The following is a 20,470-nucleotide window of genomic DNA, read 5'->3' as shown; positions in this document are numbered from 1 at the left end:
TCCTCATCCTGCAAGGCTGCCTGTGCAGATGAGTTTGCCACCGGGGAAGTTCTATACAGGCAAGGATGAGGACCTTATTTTATTTGTAGTTGATGTTTTCAAATAAATATCAATCAGTTTTCAGCATACAGCAATTTTGAATTTACTGCAGGAATACAGTATCGCTCAAACTGAGATAATATAACCACTGAAGCTTGTAAACTGTGTTGTTAATTAGACCATGTGTTTTTGATGGACTTTTTAAAGCTATTAAAATTTACATGTTGGGGATTGAAATAATTAGTTCTCTTTCACGTGTTTGACAGAATTGTGAATGGCATTTTAATTTTCTTTTTTACGGTTGAGCTGCTTTGAAATGTACCTAGAAGGAGAATCTGTATATCCTTCAGTGATGTGGATGCCATGCGCTTGTTGAAAATCCATACCTTTTTTTTCTCAGTGTGCTTTTTATTTTTTTTTAATCAAAAAGTTTCTGTGGCTGTAAGGAAAGTGGCTTGCATTTTGAGTTGGCATGTAAATTCAAAAGCGCACTGTGCAGATGAACAAAAGGAAGACAGTTCTCCATTTAGCTAGGTTGTAAAATAGCTCTTTGGGAAGCAAAGGTGTAATTCCTGGCAAGTAATGACATAAAAAAATCCTCCGCTTACCTGATACGCTTGTAGATCAACACAGAATGTGACTGTCTGTTAGAGAACCGTTATTTGAAGCCTTGTATATGTTTGACAAGCAAAAAAAAAAAAAAGATAAAAAGAAGAATCTGTGGTTAATAATTTAGAAAACAAATAATTTTATTCTGTTTCTGATCTTCATTTATAGCACCAGCAACAAGTGGTGCAGGCTGTGGAGCGTGCCAAGCAAGTGACCATGGCAGAACTGAACGCAATCATTGGGGTATGTGGTCTTTCTGTTTTAGTTCTAATTATGTTTGTAAATAGCTTTTGTTTTTCTTTCTCTCTCGTATGAACTCATTTCCATCAAGTGGGCGAAAGTGATGAAGTTCAGTAGCTTGATCTTCATGAAAGCTGGTTACTGCTGGAAAACTTTTGATTGCGCTGTGGGGAGAAGGCTAAGAGGGTAATTAATGTCTGTATTGTATCCATTCCCCGAAGCTGGGTCAGTATCTGGGTTTTGTTGTCCTTTTTAAGTAACATTTTTAAGTAACATTACTTCCTTTGCATACCACGTGCCAATCGGCTTCTGCAGCCATGGTAGCTGGTGGCCTTCGTATGACGCACGGTGCTTTTTCCGTGATTTTCCCATCCCTGCTGCCCACATCTTTTTCTGAGTGGTGGATCAAGACTGTGAATATGTACCACACTTCTTATTTTTACATTAAAAAATAACCGTTTCTTTATTTTTTTTTTAAAAAAAAAACAACCCCAGATGACCAAAATCGATGGCGGAACAACTTGTCGTCGGTGCATTTATAGGCACCCTGCTCCTAGTCACCTAAAAATAGGGATGTGTGGAGCCCCTCTTATAAAAGCTTTATTGCTAGTGGTATTAGCCGGGTATAGCAGTCCTGTGAGATTTTATGGGTGTGGGCAGCCACAGTGTTTACATTTTACAACTGGAGAGGAAAGGCATGACAACGAAAAGCCGTGGCTGTTCACACTACATAAAATAAAGGTGAGAAGTCATAGCTTAATAGCACATTATTCACATGTATAATTATGCAGCTGGTGCAAGCAGTTGTTTAAGTTATTCAAATTAAGACACTACTACTGTACTTCCCATCTTCTGCGCCCTCCCAAATGCTTTTTCTTTTGTGTATAGATTATACATAAAAGTCTTTTCCTTTTTTTTATTCAGTGTATCAAACACACTTTGAAATGCTAATTATTCCATTTACTTTCATTAAAATTCAAATTGCTGAGTGAAGATGTGGATAAGGGTCGCCGAATAATCAATCTGAAGTGAAGATATTGCTTCAATTACGCCTGTGTCTTTTAACAAGGAAATCAGGACTCTCTGATCATTGCTGACGGTAGTGTAGAGCAGTGGACTGATTGTAGCTTGTTTTAATAGGCTGCTTCTAACTCTATTTTGTATCCCTCTGACCACAAGAAAACACTGGTAGTCAATTAGAAGATATAAATGGAAAAGAGTAACCTTTATTTCCTCTGAAGTGCCCGTTAGAAAGAAGGGGGTGAATTGGAGCGAGTCGTGTAGAATCATGAATAACATTTGTTGTACGTCTTTTACACTCCAGTGGGGAGAGTGGGAGATGAATAATTTCCCAATTAGTTTTCATTACCTAACCAAAAATATTGCCTTCTATTAACATTCTTTGCATAAAGTAAGTAGCTAAAGGTTGGCTTCTTTGTTAAAAGTTTTTGTATGTGTGTGCTGCATCTGTGCGCGCAGCATGTGCGTACACGTGCACGTACCGTTTTGTGTGCATGTGTACGCGCACACGCGTGTGTAGGAATACTTCACAGTCTACTTGTGTAAGTTTTTGCCATTCACCTTCGTATGTATTAGGGAGACTGCAAAAAGCGAATTTTCTTTCTAGTAAATAATAAGTTGATTGATGTAAAACGTGATGTTCTAGATACTGGCTATTGCGCTCATTATTTGAGTTTATCCTGCTTTTATGAACCACTAAGCCACACAGAATAAATTTAAACAAGCTAGACACTTGCCTGGCAGTAACTTCTGCTGGTCTTCTCGCACCAGACAGAAGTAAATTTTCTGGTTTGTTTCTTGCTGTCTGAATTTACCTCTTCAAGTCAGCTGAAATTCTACTGCCTCAGATTTTTATAATATCTGAATTTTTGGGTTTGTGCGTTAAAATGACACCTCCCTCAAAAGACTGGTTTTGACTTTGCTCTACTGCCTTTTTTCGCTCTCCTGTTTTATGTTGACTTGGGAAGTGCTGTGTGGCCCTCTCTTTAGTTTCAGAGAAACAGGAGCAGTACTGACTGAAAATTCTGTGTTCGTCAGGTTTAGAGAGAAGTAATCTAATCCAGTCTTTAGGAGACTCATTAAAAATAAAAAGGAGTAAATAGGATAGCAAGTTATCAAAAAAGCTTAAGTTCTAGATGCATGAATACCCACAATAAAGTCAGGCCTGCACTTAGATTTAAAGTCTGAAAATGTAGCATGGGACTGAAAAAGGCTTGTCATACTTTAAGTGAATACCAATAAAAATAAACCAAAGAATGTAATTAGAAATCTTGTCTTTTCTGTAGCTCTAATTATGTTGTCTTACATTATTTTACTGTTTGATAAGTCTGACAGTTTATGTCCTTTTAACCTAGTGATATTTTAAAAGCTTCCGAAGTCCGTTTGCTCTTTACAGCTTTTAAAAATACGTCTTTGAGTTGCCCGTTGAGCTGTGTGTGAGCTGAGGACAGAAGCAGTATTTGGGTTTTGAAATACAACTGTAGCTTAAGTTTCTCAGTGCTTTGGGGTGCCCTGTTCAGTTCCCCTCACTCATGCTAAACCTCTTTGATTTGAACGGAGGAACCCTGACTTTGAGTTCCAAATGGATTTTACTAGAATGGAGGATGGCACAAGAAAAGAATTGAACGTGCACAAATCATGTCTCTTTTTATGTTTCACATGTATATATTTTTGTATGAATGTGCTCTGATTTAATGGAATCTGATGAAGCACCTTTTAACTTTGCAGTATTATTCTATCTTCATTGGTAAATGAACCAAACCACTGATCCGTGCAGTTTAAATGCAAAATACTGAAGTGAGCCTGGAACCCGGAGAGACTGCTTGTTCTCCTGACAATAAACTAGTTGTGTTTAATGGAATGAAACACAGTTATAATGACTTCTTTCACAGGTCATGTTCAGTTTAAAACTGTTGACGGGCTGAGGCAAGTTAAATATCATCTATCTTCTTCTGGAGAGATACAGGGAGAAAAACGAAACCAAAACTAGGTATCATAAGTGTGCTGCAGGAGAACTCTAAATCTGTAGGCATCCAGACTCTGCATCTGGTGTCTGCCATGAACAGTATGGTACAGCATTCTTGCTCAAAGCAATTTGCAGTGCACATCCAGAGCCCCTTTCCAGGTTGGACGAATGATAGAATCATAGAATGGTTAGGGTTGGAAGGGACCTCAAAGATCATCTACTTCCAACCCCCCTGCCATGGGCAGGGAATCCCTCCACTACACCAGGTTGCCCAAAGCCTCATCCAACCTGGCCTTGAACACTTCCAGGGATGGGGCATCTATCAGGATGAGGACTGTGATGTATCCAGTTGATCTTGTCATGTGTCATAGCTGCCATGTTTTTAAATTAAAATCTGCAAGATCACACTATTGGAACGACACGCAAATTGTGGCCTTAAATCAGTAATATGATCTAATTAGGAATGATGTTTTCATTTCCTGTATTATTAAATTGCGTCGTCAAAGTCTCTTAAAATGTTTCTGTTTTGTTTTTTTTTTTCCTTTTTTTTTTAATTCATTGTACTACATAATTGGAACATTCTGTGTGAATGTGGTTACGTTTTAATAAGGGAGCCAGGGAATTAACTTGTAACTTTATAAGAATTTTAGCAGAGTCTTTTTTTTTTTTTCCCCCTCTGTTTGAAATAGTCAGTTTTCAACTGCAGTTGGGTAGTAAGGCAGAAATGGAGGCTACTGCTTGTGTGCCTGTTTATCACACGGAGAGAGATAAATGTACCAAAAACTTAAGAACAGGTATGTGATGGTGTTCAAAGAAAATGCAGTTTAGCACAAGAAATGCTGAACCTCAATTTTTAGCAGTGACATTTTAATGATAGGAAGTCTGCAAAATTATTTGCCATCAATTGTGAAGGCAATAACAAGCCTTGGTGGTTTTTCACACCCTCTGTGTTAAGTGCTTTCAGAATGACAGCGTAAACTGTGTTGGAGAACTCCAAGGAAGTAAAACTGATTAAAATGTTCATGCTTGAATGGTGCTGATGGAATAGTTCATTTGGACTTTCTCTACCTCCTGCAGCTCAAGCTGAAATATTAAAATTCAGTGGATTTAAATCTCTTTCCCCTCAGCTCAGGAAAAAAACATTACATTTTAATAGGTTTTAAACTCATAATTCATTGGTTTGGAGCAGCACTATTAAATCTATTTAAATATTACTCGTAGTACTAAGGAAATGATTTAAATGATTTTTCCTTTACTGTTCTATACATCTGAGTGAAAAAAAAAATGGCTTCGGTTTAATTTTTAAGCATTTTGTTTTATTATGTCGCTTTTATTATCTTCTTTAAAAATAAGCGAATTGCAGTCACTGGAAGAAAGGACTCCTGTATCGTCACGTACAATCATCGAGCTGTAAAGTTCCTTCTTTAACACACGGCTTGTCACGATTTCTGCCCTGTGTTTGAGGCTGAGGCGCTCGTTTGACCCATCTCGAAAAGTGTGTAATTTTTTGGCGGCTTTCAAGCGAGCAGTCCATTTTGCAGCTGCGGAGAGCAGCGCCTGTTTGGAAAAATAACAGTGTGCCCTTGCAGGCGCGGGAGCCTCTGGAAGCCATGCGGTGCAGAGAAGTGCACACAAGTTGAAATCAAAACTTGGCATCAGTGCCTGCTGCTGTCGCTGCGGCGCTGGCGGCCCGGGGCTCCTGCCGCCAAGTGCCGAATGCGGAGCCGTCTTGCGAGGGTGCGTAACGTGCGGATGGAGGCATCTCCGGGTTGTTCCTGCCTCCGGACCGTGCTTGCGCTGCGAGGAAGAGCCGAGAGGGTTTTTGGTTGAAGCGGCACGGCCGAGGGGGCAATGTTTGGATCCCGGTTTGTACGCTGAGCGCATGTGCTTGGAAACGGGAGCTTCAGGGAGGGTGGGAAAGGGCAGTAGAACAAGCAAGCGTGTTGTAGCACGCGGACCACGGTAGCTCATCTCTCTACCCCTTCTGTACTGCTCGTTCTAAGGCGTATTAAGTGGTGGTTGAACCTTAAATGCTGAAAAACTGGTTGGGCTCCTGCAGGAAGGTGGCAGAGGAGGTCGGCTTAATGGGTACGTGCTTTGAGTTGTGTTTATTTGCCTACCCTAAGGAAATGTTGAAACTCATTCTTCCCTGCTTAATTACTGTTGTTTGCTGTTTGTATATTGAGGATGCGCGATGATGTGGTCCTGCAAATATTTTTGATGCTGCCTTGTGCCTGGAATTGAATTGTAGAAGGAATTGTAGACACAGGGCTTTTGGGTGAAAACTTTTGGGTTTGAATTATCCATCTGAAGTCTGGCTAGGTTAGAGACACCTTGTTTTTTCGGGGGAAAGAGGTGTTTTGTAGGGTTTTTTCTTCTTCTTCTCTTGTTCCCAGGTGCCAGCTTCAGAGCAAGCTTTACAGGTGAGGCTTAATTTAAATAAATCTCTTCCATATGCAGTATGATCCTGATTTAAAGAAGCTGAAAATGATGCACAGGATCTTTTTAGGGATTTTTGAGGGAATTAATTAGAATGTAAATAATTCCAGGTTCCGTATTTACTGAAAAAAATGCTCCAAGGATAGGTTTTAAATACTGTTGCTACACTTGCAATGGGCTGCCACTGTTTCCCTCTTTTCCTCCTGTTTTCAATAGCTGTGGTAGCTACTGGATTTATATTGGTCTATCACTGTATGGGCAGTCAGTAACATTGCAGTGTGAAGTGCAAATCACTTATTACATCTCACTGCCAATATGCTGATGCCAGAGGCCCTGCTCGTTATGCTTAAGTAAGTGTATATGACATGAGTGTTCCGGCTGACATACTGTATCTGATCAGGCAGGAGAGGTGACTTTTGCCTCCATGTTTCTCAAGGTTTTCCAAACCCTGGCACCACAGCTGTGTGACCACTGTATCTTTTTTGGATGACAATTAATCAGTGCAGATAGGAGGAGTCCTACAGAGAATTTTTTTCATATCCTACAGCATGAACATATGCAATATTTTATTTGTGACTTATTTTTGTACGCTTTCACTTCACACACAGTAGAAAGGAGAAAAAACAGCATTGCCAAGATGGTCTGTACTCCAGTGTATGGAAGCTGTCTCCAGCCAAATACAGATTTTTGTAATAAACCATCAGACTTTTGGTTTATTACATGCCTTCAGTGATGGCCTTATACCAGTGCTTTGGAGAAGAATAAAAAGCATATGAAGGATCTCTTTGGTTTTGAAATATTGTGAAGGCAGGGGTTTCCTAAAATCAACCTGACTGCAAAATCAGCAATGTTTATGTACTCAGTGGAGATGCAGCCCATACAAATGTGTACCCTTACTGTACAGTATAGCCTGAAGAGAGTTATTATTGTGTCAGGGTTTCAATCCACAGAGTTCTGATATCATCCCTAAACAGGATTGTGTACGTGTTATCTGGACTTCTTCCCAACTGCACTTTGTAGGCCGTTGCCTACAGCTATGATTGAGGACCAGGACTCCATACAGTGGGTCAGTTAAGTGTTTGCATTTCTTCAGGTCTATGGGTAGTTCTTTTGTGTCTTCAATCTTAAACGTAGGCTAAAGCGAGGGCTTTAGTACTTAGCTGGGATGGACACTAAAGTACTGCATAAGGAAGGTATTTCCAGATGTTAAATTCATCTATGAAGAAGGAATATGAGAGGTCTTGAATCTTTGTCTGATATTTCAGAATGTTTGAATTTTGCTAGTGAGACAGTTCCTTGCTTACTGTTTGACGAATGTTTCACAGACACTTCCTTAGTATATGAATGCATTACAAGCATCAATGAACTTACTTTAGTAATGTTTCTGAGGCAAGAGAGTACTGCTTTCCCTCTTCTACCTTGGGAAGAGATTGAGGCAAAGAGAACAAGTGGTCCTTCCACAGTCTTGGAGCCACAACTTAAATCCTGCTGGTTTGATCCATGTCAAGACCTTCCTTTATCAAAGCTGCTGTAACTGGGAAACTGTAACATTAAGGCTTTAAGTTTCAGTTACTTGACTAATGGGAACTACATTAAAGAGACAGAACACTACATAAACTGTAGAATCATTTAGATTGGAAGAGATGTCTCTCAATGAAGTCTGTTTGGAGAAAGATAATGGTGTCAGTGTGTCCTAACACCTAACGTTGACCTGTGGGAAGAGGCTGCTCACCACCGAGAAGAGCAAGCATTGCAGTGCTCTGCACAGAACAAGAGCTACACCAGAAATGACAGTCTTTAAAGACGCAGAATGGGTTGGAAATAATGGATCAATCCAGGCAACCCAGATTTTTATCCCAAGCAGAAACAATTTGCTGAAATCCAACATAGTGTGTATGTGTATGTGTTGTAAGCATGACGAAACATAGTGTTAACTCTTACAGAGTTATGAAGCCTGTGCTTCTCAGTAATTGCTATCCAGAAGTTTGACTTGCTAAGGATTGACTTTAAAAGACACATTAAGGGAATGCCTGTGTGAGATGCGTGACATGCATCTCTTTTATGCTAAGACGACATGGCTCTTAGACTATGCCTTGTGACGAAGCGTAGAAGTGAGTTTTAAGTTGCCATGTTAAAAGCTCTGGTGATAGAATTGCTTATAGATGTAGCAACTCAGGTCTCTCTGTGTCCAGTAGTGTTACTTAGCTTTTCTTCTAGTTTTTGTTGTTCGATTTATTATACATCTCAGGTGGTACTTTTCTCACTTTTCAGTCATGTTTATGTAGCCCAGAGTTTCAGCAAATTTTGCATGTGAGGACCCTAGAAGAAGATTATTTAGGAATCTGCTGGGAAAAGCATAGACATCACTCTCGTTTTCTAGTTCTAAAGAAAAGGACCAAGATTCACAGGGTCACAACAGGTCTACCGTTTTTCTCCTGTCATTCCAGAAGAGAGAAAATCTCTTCCCACTGTCTTAGGGTAGGACACGAGTGGAGCACTTGGTAACTAGGGTACTTCAGTGTGCACTTACCTGTCCAGAGCTGAGTTTTGCCATCTGTTTATTTGTAACAGAAGACACCCAGTTGCTGCCATCATTACTCTTCTCTGCACTGGTCTTAGTGAAAGCTTTTAAAGTGGAGGTTTGGTATGTGTGGCATATTTCACGCCACTGACGCTCTCTGTAGTAAGACCTTGAGCTTACTTGCATTGCGTGTTTTCTGCCTTCTCTTGCAGATGGGGATTTTCTTTTCCTTAGCTAGCAATTGATGGAGGAGAATGAAGAAGAGAGCTTAAGTGGCATGATTTATGCAAGAATTTTTGCCCTTTATTAAATGATAATAGAAAGTAATTCTAAAAAGCCTATTTCTTCCTCCCTTCACCCTCAGTGTGAAATTGAGATGGAGAGTAGTTCTGCAAGCAGAAGAAGGAACTACTGAACTTCATTCTGGGGGAAGGTGCACCTGACCTTTCACAGGGGGCTAGGTTTTTGCTTTATTAAAATGCTGGCCTTTTTTACCACGAATCTTTTATTTGCTGGTGGGTTGTATTAATTTTTTTGTTACTTTTGTCCTCTGTCTACACCGTTTCACTGAGTGAAAAATAGTCATAAGGGGGGAAGGGAGAACAAATGGTGAAACATGTATCTTGACAGATGTTCCTATATATATGATTAAGAACGGAAATGTGCTCTGCATATATTGCCTTTCATCCCACAGTATGATTTGGGAGATGACTTTTTGTTCCTAGATCACTTAAAAGATCTTTGAGGCAATTTGTAGAGATATGATTCTGATAGTTTCTTTGTTATTTATGTAGGAGTTCTAAATGTTCCCCTTCTGATTAATGACAGCTATTGATTTTTTTTCCTTCCCCCCATAGTTTTCTCAGTGGAGCTTGCTTTCGTCCTGAAGAATCAGCATCCTCAAAGGAAGGAATTACTGATTCTCAGAGAGTAAAAAGCTTGACATTTGCCTTTTTTTTTTTATAGAGTTTTTTTATTATTATTATTGGTCTCCTCTTTATTCTCTCTCCTTTTTTATAATTTTTCATTCTTTTTCCTAGATTTTGTCTAACCTGTGCATTCATTCCCCTTTGTGAAGAGAAACAACATCTGAGTTTTCCAGTAGATCAGCTGTGTATGAGCGTTCAGAGTTCCCACCAATCTCTGATACCTTTCTTTAATGCTGGGCGCATTCATTTGCAAAATGATCACACGCTCTTAAAAGAGTAAGGATAGTAGGTTGCTCTACCCTACATCCGTACCGCAGTCTCTTTATGGCAAGCCAATCGTATGATATATATGCATATAGCTCCAGGCATTCCACTGGAGGACCTGCGGCATGACTCTCTTTGCAGGTGGTTTTGCCGTGTTGTATCATAACAGCAGAAAAACCTTTTGTTCGTAATGGTATGCCAGCACAGAGCGAGCCGTACAAAGGAAGTACAAGCAGTGTACATCATGTCAAGGGTGTGAACAGGCACGACAGATAAAAATTTGTGTTGTCCTAAGCACACTGTGTGTGCCAAAGGACTTCCTTTTCTTGCTGATCTTTAAACCATTGACATTGATACTGTGGACTCCTAAGCCATTGTTTTTATGTCTTCATTTCCTCTTTGTCTTGGTTGCTGCTTTATCTGTATGCTATCTTACTAATGATTCACTCTGAGCCGTCAATCACTTCATCCAACGAATTTCAAACAAACAGTGAATCTCTTTTATCTAGATTTTTTGAGGTCCCCTCCCCACAGTGTTGCAGGTGTGGGTAGTGCACAGGTGTGTAGATATAAAATTGTTTTTTGAGACATTGGTTTGTTAATGTTGGAAATGTCTTCGGGTTAGAGGGGTATGTTCAGGTTGTTTGGATAATGACTGTGAGCTTTCAGGGTCTGTGAGAGGAAGAGTGGTAGATTACTGCGACACAGAGCTGCTTGGAAAGTATCCAGTAAAAACTTGAACCTTTTCCAGGAAAATAGGCTTTGAATGTGCTGACTATAACAAGAGAGCATTAGAAGCTAATTTGTTAGCGGGTTTATTATCACATTTTACTTTAAATTTGATCTCTTAAGATGTGTTGGGAAAAGAATTAAGCTAAGCATCAATATTTAGAATTGCAGTTGTAAAAATTAGTGATACTCAGATAAGAACCTTTTGCAAAGCCTTTTTACCTGTTTGTTTAGATGTGACTTTGGAGTTATTTTACTCCTTGCTGTACACTGCCTAGAAGAATATAGAGAAAATTAAAAAAAACCCAACAGATTAGTAGCAACTGGATACTATCTTTATTTGATATGTCTAAACCTTGAAACTTTTACTTCTGCTTTTACTACTGAGCTGTTTTAAATGATCGTCTTACTAAACTTATTACCAAAAAGAACACTTTTTTTTTTTTTTGTATGTCTTTCTGATTGCTGGGTTTACCATTGCTCTTATGTATTTGTGTGTTGGATGTTTCTTAAAAACATTGCAATCTATTTTGCAATTCTGTGGGCATATTTCTTGGTAGCTAACTGTTGCTGTTTTTTTTTTTTTTTAAATAGTTCTGGAAAAATTACAGCATAATAAAGCCTGGTGTACTGCCTTTGCAAGTTTTCACCTATTATGCATTGATGCTGAAAATGTATGCCTGACTTTACACATACTGTAGTCAACTGTGATGGAATTGTCTAAAGTTAACCACATGCTAAGGGTTCATAAATAACATGACTAAGGATAAAAAATTAAAGAGAAGATGGAGGAGTGGGAAGTGAAAGCATTACAGCAACATCAAGAAAATTATGTGGTTACTCAGTTGGCTCATTTTCAGGCTTTCCTTGCAAGTTTTTAAATTGTGTCAGATTTTATGATCTAAATTCATGATATGAGCAGAAACAAATGTAAACGTTCTTCCGTAGTGGAATATTTCTGTGTGGGGAGGATATCTGTCAGTTGTCTTACTCCTCTGTATCTTTGGCATTTTGATGACTAGAGGAGGGCTGCCTTTTTTTACCACTTTGAAGCACTAACCCGATGCCCAGTGGGTTAAGGAATTGCCTGTGTTTTTATAACTTTCCCTGTAACCAAGCAGCTGTGTACAGGCCACCCGGGAAGCTGATGCTCACCAGTGACGCCCATGGGCAGTGCAAAAGCAAAACCAAGCTGTGACCATCATGGGCATTTGAATATAGTAATAGATTTCAAAGGTGTGGAAATGGCACTTTACCTTCTTAAGTACTTTAATTATGCAAACATACACCTTTTTTTTTTCCTTTTGCTCTTTTATATTCTGAGAGCAAAAGCCTGGCCAGGGTTTCACTTGAATTCTTGTCATTTCTGTTTTCAGACCAGTGCCTCACTTTTGCTGTACAATGTTGCTCATCACGTTGGAGGAGCTCACAGTCCTTTCCTGTACCAATGCAGTCCTAGTCCGTGATCTTCCTCCTGTTGTTAGACTTTCAGTCCCACCTCAGTCTAACAGCACGCACGACATTATCCATGTCTGCGTGGCACAGGCATGTGGGGCATTACTGGAATTTTGAGTATTAGCTTAAATTTATTTAACAGTCTGATTTTCAAAGCAAAGGGTTCTCTTTGTACCATTACGATGTTACTAAGTTGCACCAAATTTCTGCTGTATCAGTGAATATCAGATACTTTTGTGACTGCAGGGGCCATGTTCTTTCCAGATTTCATGTTCCCATCGTTTTCCATGGAAGAGCTTGGTCTCTTCAGAAAAGTTCTCCATGGCAGGAATGCTGTGGGTTTGAGGTTCTTTTTCCAGTTATCTCCAGTTATATTTGGATCAATTCAATTTCTCTGCAGTTTAACTTGCAGTGAAAGAGCGTCGGTTCTTGTCTGAGAGGGACTGGGCCAGCCATGCTGTTCTAGGCGAACCCAAACCACTAGGCACTGAGGTGGCACTACCCGTACTATTCTTAACGCCCATATTATGTCTGGGAGGCATTAACGATGTTCCGTGCATCCAAGGTCCAATCTGTGCTGCTGTCTTGCTGACTAGATAGAGAGGTTCCCAGTAAAGAGCAGTGAAAAAGAGGATTGCATTCGCAATTCAGTCGTCTTCATGCTCTTTGGAAATCATCCTCTATCCATAGAAGAAGTCATATAAGGCAAATTGGGTAGGTCAATAGGCAGATCTGTATGAATCGTATGGTACTGTGTAATGAGCATCCGTTGGCTGGTACACTTTGGTCAACAGCAAAGTAGTTAAAAAAGGAGAAGCTCTGTCACTGCTGATAGTCTCAGGCTCTTCTCAAAGCCTTTGCTTCAAGCCAGATTCAGGTAGACATCTTCTTGCAGTGGTTTATAGCATATTCTTGAACAAGAATGGGAAATTCCTTGTTTAACATGAGGCTCCAGAACACAGATTATTTTGTCCATTCCTTTTCATTCTCTTCCTCCTTCCCCAAATCAGGCATGCCAGATTGTTCCCTTGCTGTAAGGCAGCCCTGTTCAAACCCTGAATCTAAACAATACACTACTGGTTCTTGCCTCGTTTCGTTGTAGTTGATTTAAAATTCTGAGAAACAAAGCATCCTTCCGTAAGAGCATCAGGCAAGCAAAATGTGTTTGATACTTTCTACAAGAAGGAGCGTCTGCTGGAATGACATGGGTTCATGAGCAGGGAAAGGGTTGAGCCTTCCCTCCTCTACCTGGAAGAATCTTCTTTCTGGTTTTCTTTTTTCCCGTGCTTTTTATTTCCCCCCGCTGTTTCTTGTATTTCGTAATATTAAATATTTGTTTTCCTCACCTTCCATTTAGATTGCTCCCCTCCTTTCTCTGGCATTGATCTGGGTCGGAAGACATGTGCGTGCCGCTGCCAGTCTGATTCCACTGCCTGGGTTGTATTTCCAGGAGGAAGAGAAGGATGTGTACTTTTGCAGGGGGGTGTGGAGGGAGGCATGCGTGCAGTGTGCCACACAAGTTACCTAGCGTGCTGTGTCTGACTCGCAGTCTTTTACTTTCAGCTCACCCTTACGTAAAGATTCATGCCTGGGAGGGGAGGGAGAAATCAAGTGAACAGTGTATTGTCTCTGGATTGATTAAAGAGCTGGGTCATGAGGTGGGAAGTGAATTTAGGTTCCAATGGAAAACAAACAAAAGCAGGACTTGAATCTTCTCAATTAGGAATTTAAAATGGAATGTTTTTAGCAAAGCAGGTTCAATTTTTTATTTCTTCTTCTTCCAAAGTCCTGTATGCCGATGTGCAAGGGGTGAAGAGTGCGATCCTAGAGGACTTCTGGTTCAGTTTACCCTGAGTCCTGAGCAGTGGCTGTTTGAAAACAAAAAGAAAATTTCAGAGCTAATCTTGTTACTGTATGAACAGAAATTAGTTAGATGGTTAGTGGACAAGCTGTAGACCTGAATAGACCTGTCTTGGGATATATTTAACATAACTTTTTCACCTTTTTTTTTTTTTCTTTTTTCTTCCCCTCTGCCTTCCCATTGAGTAGCAACAAACAATCCATCTACCCCACAATGGTTAGTATAGCACAGAGCTTGATGCAGCCCTGGTTGAGGTCAAGCACTCCAATTCGAACCTCTCAAGGGCTTTCTCTATGTGTTGCCAGTGTACTAGTAAAAATGACTTTAAACTCTTGTCAGCGCAGTTACTGGTGCATGCATCACAGTCCCACTCAAATAAACCTGTCACAACACAGAGTCAGCAGCTAGAGAAGAGTACAAGGGCAGGCCTCTAGCTTTTCATTCGAGCATCACTAAACGTGCACAGAGTGCCCAATTATTTCAGCATTATTGAGCAAGCCTACAGGAGGACCCAAGCCTTGCTACATTAGATTTTCTTTAGTAATTTGCTCAAGTACCGCTGAGGACACTTAAAGGGCTTAAAACGGTGGCTGCAACCAGTTTCCTTTTCTGGATTGTTAATTCAGGTTTTCTCTTTCAAATTAACTCTCACTGCATGCTGTGCGGTAGCGCTGGGAGAACTGTTTAACACTAATTTTCTCAATTTTCAGTGGGTTTTTTTTTTTTGCGTTATATAACTGCTTTTACAGTTACGTATGTTTTGATTAGACATGTACGTGGTGCGTTTCTGCTAGAAAAAGAAAAATGTAATACCTCAGAGAAAATAAAAATTTGACAAAAAGTATAAAATTCCATTCCTGTATTCTTTTTCTTTTTTTTCGTTTTTTTTTTGTCATTCTTTTAATTCACCCTGAGGTTTACCGATTGTGTTGTGTCCAAACGTGGACTTTTTAAAACGCCAGGATGTTTGTCAGAGCTGATAACTGGATCGATCAGATTTATTGGTTGATCTGATCAATGATGTTTGACGTACAGGATCAATTGGACAGCCCCTTGCTCCCTGAACAAATTCAATATCTGTGTTTCATTTTTCACAGCAGCAACAACTCCAGGCCCAGCATTTGTCACACGGACATGGTCTTCCCGTGCCGCTTACTCCACATCCCTCAGGCTTGCAGCCTCCAGCCATCCCACCCATTGGCAGCAGTGCTGGTCTCCTGGCACTGTCCAGTGCACTGGGGGGGGCAGTCCCACCTCCCAATTAAAGATGAGAAGAAGCACCATGATAACGATCACCAAAGAGGTAGGTGCTGCCAGATGAGTGTGCGGCTTCATTTCTTTCTCTTTTCTTTGTTCCTCTCTTTTAAATTTTCTTCTTTAAAAAAAAAGAAAAAAAAAAGAAAAAAAAAAAGGAATTTCACAAGAATTCCTAGCTAATTGCTTCAGCATTTATTACCTAGTGGTAGCCAGAAATTGTGTTCGAGTGCTAGAATCCAGTTTTATAAATCTGGCTGCACAGTATTAATTATTAACTGTACAGAAAAGTTAACATCTGTGCAATTTATTATTTAACAGACATCAGGATTCTTTCTTCCAAGTATGATAAATGTATAATTTTATGTAAACTAACTAGTACTTTTCTCTTTCTCTTTCCCGCTACTTCCTCATCCCCTGCCACCGCCTCCTTTCCTTGCGCACGGGGGCTGCTCTGCCTGCAGACAGAGACTCCATCAAGGTAGGACTCCATTTTGTAGGTGTAAGGGCTGGCTTGAAAGAGCTGCTTGCTGTGATATTCTCAAGTATGTCCCAGAGTGGTCATAAGAAAAAATCACAAAGTGAAACTGGGTTGTGACACGTGTTGATTAACAGAGCTTAGAGTATATCAGGCTCAGAAAGTGGCTGGTAGTGGGGCAGCTAGGCTTGCAGGCGGTGTGCCGTCCGGTGGAAGAGCATTGAGGCTGTTCCTGGGTGTAAGGAAAGGGCTGCCCGGGGTCTGTGCTAAGCTTACAAGACAGAAAGGATTAACCAGTAGTTTTAAGTCAGTTGGAGGCTGTAAACTGTAATTATGATGTGCCCTAATAATGCAGTTAGGAGAGGAGAGCTCTGTCGCTCACAGGAGAGAGGTGGGGTGCTGCCCACTGTCCTTGCCGAACCAGTTGGAGAGGTGCGAGCTGCCATTCCCTACCCCAACAAAGGTGGTCCTCGCATGGAGGTTCCTGCCTTCCTTTTCCAACCGTTAACTTCCAGGCTGTGAATGACTGCAGCCTACCTGTGTGCACCATCCTGTGCCTGGTAGTGTTTATTGGTAAATGTAACACATGCCTTGCAGCTCATGTAGTTTTGAGCATTCAGTGATGCACACAGCTACAATTCATCCTATGTTGCCTGAAAGCTTATCCGTACTGGACAGCCACCAGAGTTCCTCAGAGCCTCCTGGGGTTTTAACACTGCAAGCGCGGAGGTGCATCTTGACCCTGTCCTCTCCCGATCAGTCTTCTGTCCTCATGTCCCTGGGAGGTTTACCAACTCACAGCAGACCTGGTTGTTGCCAGCTGTGCAGTCACCTGCCCAGCTCCGGGTGGATGGATGTAGTTACAGAGTGGTGCCTTGCACAGTTTTCAGGAGTGTAAGATTAAGCCTTTTTATGTGGTGATGAGTGTGACATGAAAGATACTTTTCTCTTACAAAGGACGAGACCCATGCCCACCTTACTGAGCACATATCAACCATTTTGTCAAGTTTTTAGTGCTGATTTTTTTAGGAAGATGTAATTTGTTCTTGGGGTTGGCCACATGGCAGAAGAGGTGTTCGCAGCACAGGTCTAGGGTGCGTTAGGCAAGATTGCCAGGCAGATGTTACCAGTGTGCCCTGGACGGTGCCGGGCACGGGCTCTGCACCCACCGGAGACCCATCTGGCCAGGGCAGCCACTCAAGGGGCTGCTGTGCCTTTGTTTCCACGGCAGCCGCGGGTGGGGACGTGTCCCACGGCCTTCTCCTTCGTGCCATCGTGCCACTGGCAGCTCTGCCATGTCCCAGCCGAGTGCAACGGAACCGATGGATGTCAGTTTTTCTGTTACCCACGTGGCTCTGCCTAACAACCAGGAGCTGACAGGAACTGTCAGTTTTTACCGTGAGCAGCAAAGGCACTGAAGCTGTCTATCTGCCGACACAGGACAACAGCGCGTCAGATTTCCCTCCAGCTTCCTTGTCATGAGGGCTAGAAACTGGGATTACTGCTTCGTGCGGCGAGGCTGGGCGCAGATTAATGATGATTTCCTTAGAACAGCCCCTCTTCGCTGTGAACAGATAGATTTAGTCCATTTTCTTCTTTCCTGCGCCCAAACAAGTACAAGTGCGGCAGATAATTAAACGTGGGAATACAAACCTGCACGGTTTCTTTAGCAAGTTTGCATACCTGTACAGTTGGAACCACGAGCGCTTCATTCAAGAAAGTGAATGAGCTGCTAGTGTATGCCAATCACTGTTTTTAAACAAAATAATGCTGGTCATGTTTCTGTAAGGTCTGTGGGATGTTGGGGTGTTTATGCTGGCAAGGGTGTTATGGGGGTGTTTATATGAAAAAGACTGATTTTGTCTGGGGATGATTCAAAGGCACTGTTATTCATACGGCTTAGAGAGCGAGAGGAGGGCGTCCCTACTTCGTGCCAATTTGCTTTGAAATGTTAAGTAGATGTTCGTCTTGCACGATGTTCAGGTTGTGAGTTGGCTTGCGCGTTGGCACTATGGGGCTTGCTGCCAGGTTTGCAAGGTGAAATAGTTTGCTAATTTCCTTAAATGTTTTCAGTGATGCCCAGAGTAGCAGTTAGTCGCTTGTTCAATCGATCTGTCCTCCCTTAAGTGGCTCCTGGTTAAGAGAGGCTTTTTATGATTGTCTGCTGTGTGACTTGAGACGGTTTTTGTCAGCCAGAACGTGCCAGTTGCCAGCAGCTGGAGTCTGTGTGCTTGTATGAAATAATTTATTCATGCAGGATAATGCTCCTTAACATTTAACAGGTAATGAACGTGACATAAATTTCCTTCTTGCTTTTAATTTTTCCCTTTCCTCTTCTAATGTGCAAACAGGCAGCTCTGGTACTCTAAATAGTAAGTAATTTTTGGCCATCTGTCAAAAGGAAATTTCAATACAAATTTAAATTAATGGTGCCTGAAATTTTTTATAGCTCCTCTAAAAGCCTCTAATGTGCAGAAAATTCTGAATCTGCTGGTAGTAATTAGTGTAGCATGTAATGAGGATATGGGCAATGTTATACAGCCCCAGTGTAACGTTTTGATATGGTAGCAAAATTTTGATTTATACAAGGTTGTGCCTGGGTTTAATTGTGAGAGACAATTTAAAGTGTTTTCTTGCTGATACAGATTATTAAGCAGGGCAGATTTTGGAATAGCTCATAAAGTGTAAATTTACGCTGTGGTGTATGATTCAGATAAGGAAGGTATGCTACCTGTTTCTACAAAGAAAGGAGTTTGTTTGGCTGAAGTGTCCCGTTTCTTGCTGTCGCTTCCAGTGCTTTGGATTTACTGGGCAGTTGAACTTGCTGTCTTTATCTGTGCTGGTCCCAACTCTCCTCCTGGTCCAGGCCAGGGAAAAAGCAGTTTGCATCAGCCTTCTAAACGTGATGTTTTCTGCCTGGTAAACCGGACCGGGCTCGCATCCTTCCCAGCACCTCCCGGGAGTAAGCAGTTCACTGCTGAAACCGAGTCGTCACCTTGCAGATAACGTGAGACGGTCCAGGAGCTGTTCCTAAATAATAGATCGGCATCAGCACAGCAAGCCGTGGAGAAGGGCAGCTTTTGGAGCTCTTTGATTTCGTGTTGGATTCAGTCCTCCGAATCCTTTGCAAAGTTCGGAGTGTGGGAAAACTGTAGACACCGTAAACTGGGTCACGGGAGCGCTCTTTGTGCAGCGGCAAGGCTGCGGAGCGGACAAAGGGAAGGGATGGGTGGCAAGCGCCAGGGCTGTGCTCAAAGTGCAGCCCTGGCTTAAGGGCTCTGAGGGAATATAATGTGTTTAGACAGAAAGACAAACAGCTCTGCAGTTAACCGAGCAGCTTTTCCCAGAGGACAGTAAAACTTTTTTTTTTTAAAAAAAAGGATTGTTCTGCAGTGGGTTCTTGCTTTCTAATTTGCTTTCTAATTGCACCCCACAAGGATTTTTCTGCCTCCTCAAAGAACTGCTGGTGCAGGAGGCATGTCATTCTTCCCAGGCCTGGTACCCTCTCTGGCACACACACGGCAAAAGTTTCTCTGGTCGCAGACAAAATTCCTTTTGTAAAATGTACCCTCTGAAGAAGCTATGGAAGCATTTTGTGTGCAAAAGCACTACCTGACAGAAAGTAGTCTAGCGCTAGCAGCCTCTTCCCATGGCTCTCGCAGCAGCTTCTTCTTGTGGCAGCTGGAGTGAAGGAGCCCCCAGATGCTGCCTGGGTTGCGGGTTTGCCAGAGGTAGACAGGACGTCCCTGAGCAGGTGATTCAAGAAGCTCAGAGTCTTCTGAATCGCCACCTCGTGCAGAGGGTTCAACTTGTGTCACTTTTTACTGTATCTATCGTTAATCCAGAGCTGTTGTTGTTTATGCTCATGTGGTGGGTTGCCTTTTTTTTTTTTAATTTTTTTTGTCCACCCAAATCGTAAATTATTTGGGGCAGAGACCATGCCCGTATTAAGACTTGCCAGTGTGGTGGAGACTGTTCGTTTTGATGCTGGGGGTTACTGTTTCACCAGCAACAAGTTCCCGTTATTAAAAGCTGCAACCTTGTGACAGAAATGAAATAGCTTGTTTGAGGTTCCTCTGGAAAAAAAAAAAGAGTTTTAAATGAAAGGATCTGAAATAACGCAGCAAATGCAGGTTTGGGGTGAATTTCTGTCCAACGTGCTAGCGAACTGGAAGTCTGTCAGGGAAAATTCAAGTGGGTTTAGCAATAAGATTACTTTTGCCTTAATCTGTGTGAAGGCTAATAATTAACACGTATGGCAGATACAGGGAAAGTGGATGGGTGCGATTCATACGTTCCATTTATATTTGTGGTGGCAGGTGCTCCAGTGCTTCTCAATTTAGCTCCTCGAGCTCTTAACCACTATTAAGTGTTTAGACCTCCGTTCATTTAGTATGTAAGTAAGAGTAAGCTGCTTACTCCTGCAGCTATAATTTGATACTTTAAAAAAAAAAAAAAAAAAAGTTGTGTGAGTGTAGTGCTTCTGGAAAGAACAAGGTAGTTAAAAATCAAAATACTCAACTTATAAGAATTTTGGATGTTACCAAATGTAATTGCATTCCTCGGACTTTGTTCTTGTGGTGATAGGGCGGCACCACATCAACTGCCGTGGTGTACTGGTGTGGACTTCTTTTTTTAATTGTCAGGTTTCTTTTAATTGAGACTT

General features: G+C 41.4%; 1 protein-coding gene across 1 annotated transcript in view; it reads left to right on the top strand.

The window, feature by feature from the left end:
* The window catches only part of LOC104378058 (transducin-like enhancer protein 4), a 105,816-nt gene that overhangs the window by 42,842 nt on the left and 42,504 nt on the right, over nt 1–20,470 (top strand). The window contains 4 exon segments of the mRNA XM_086629682.1: nt 817–891; nt 15,170–15,310; nt 15,312–15,375; nt 15,791–15,807. Coding sequence (XP_086485808.1) covers nt 817–891; nt 15,170–15,310; nt 15,312–15,375; nt 15,791–15,807 — 297 coding nt within the window.

Source organism: Tauraco erythrolophus, chromosome Z (assembly GCF_009769465.1).
Source record: "Tauraco erythrolophus isolate bTauEry1 chromosome Z, bTauEry1.pri, whole genome shotgun sequence".
Taxonomy (NCBI): domain Eukaryota; kingdom Metazoa; phylum Chordata; class Aves; order Musophagiformes; family Musophagidae; genus Tauraco; species Tauraco erythrolophus.
Note: the sequence above shows the minus strand (reverse complement) of the source record. Positions and strands in the feature narration are given on the sequence as shown.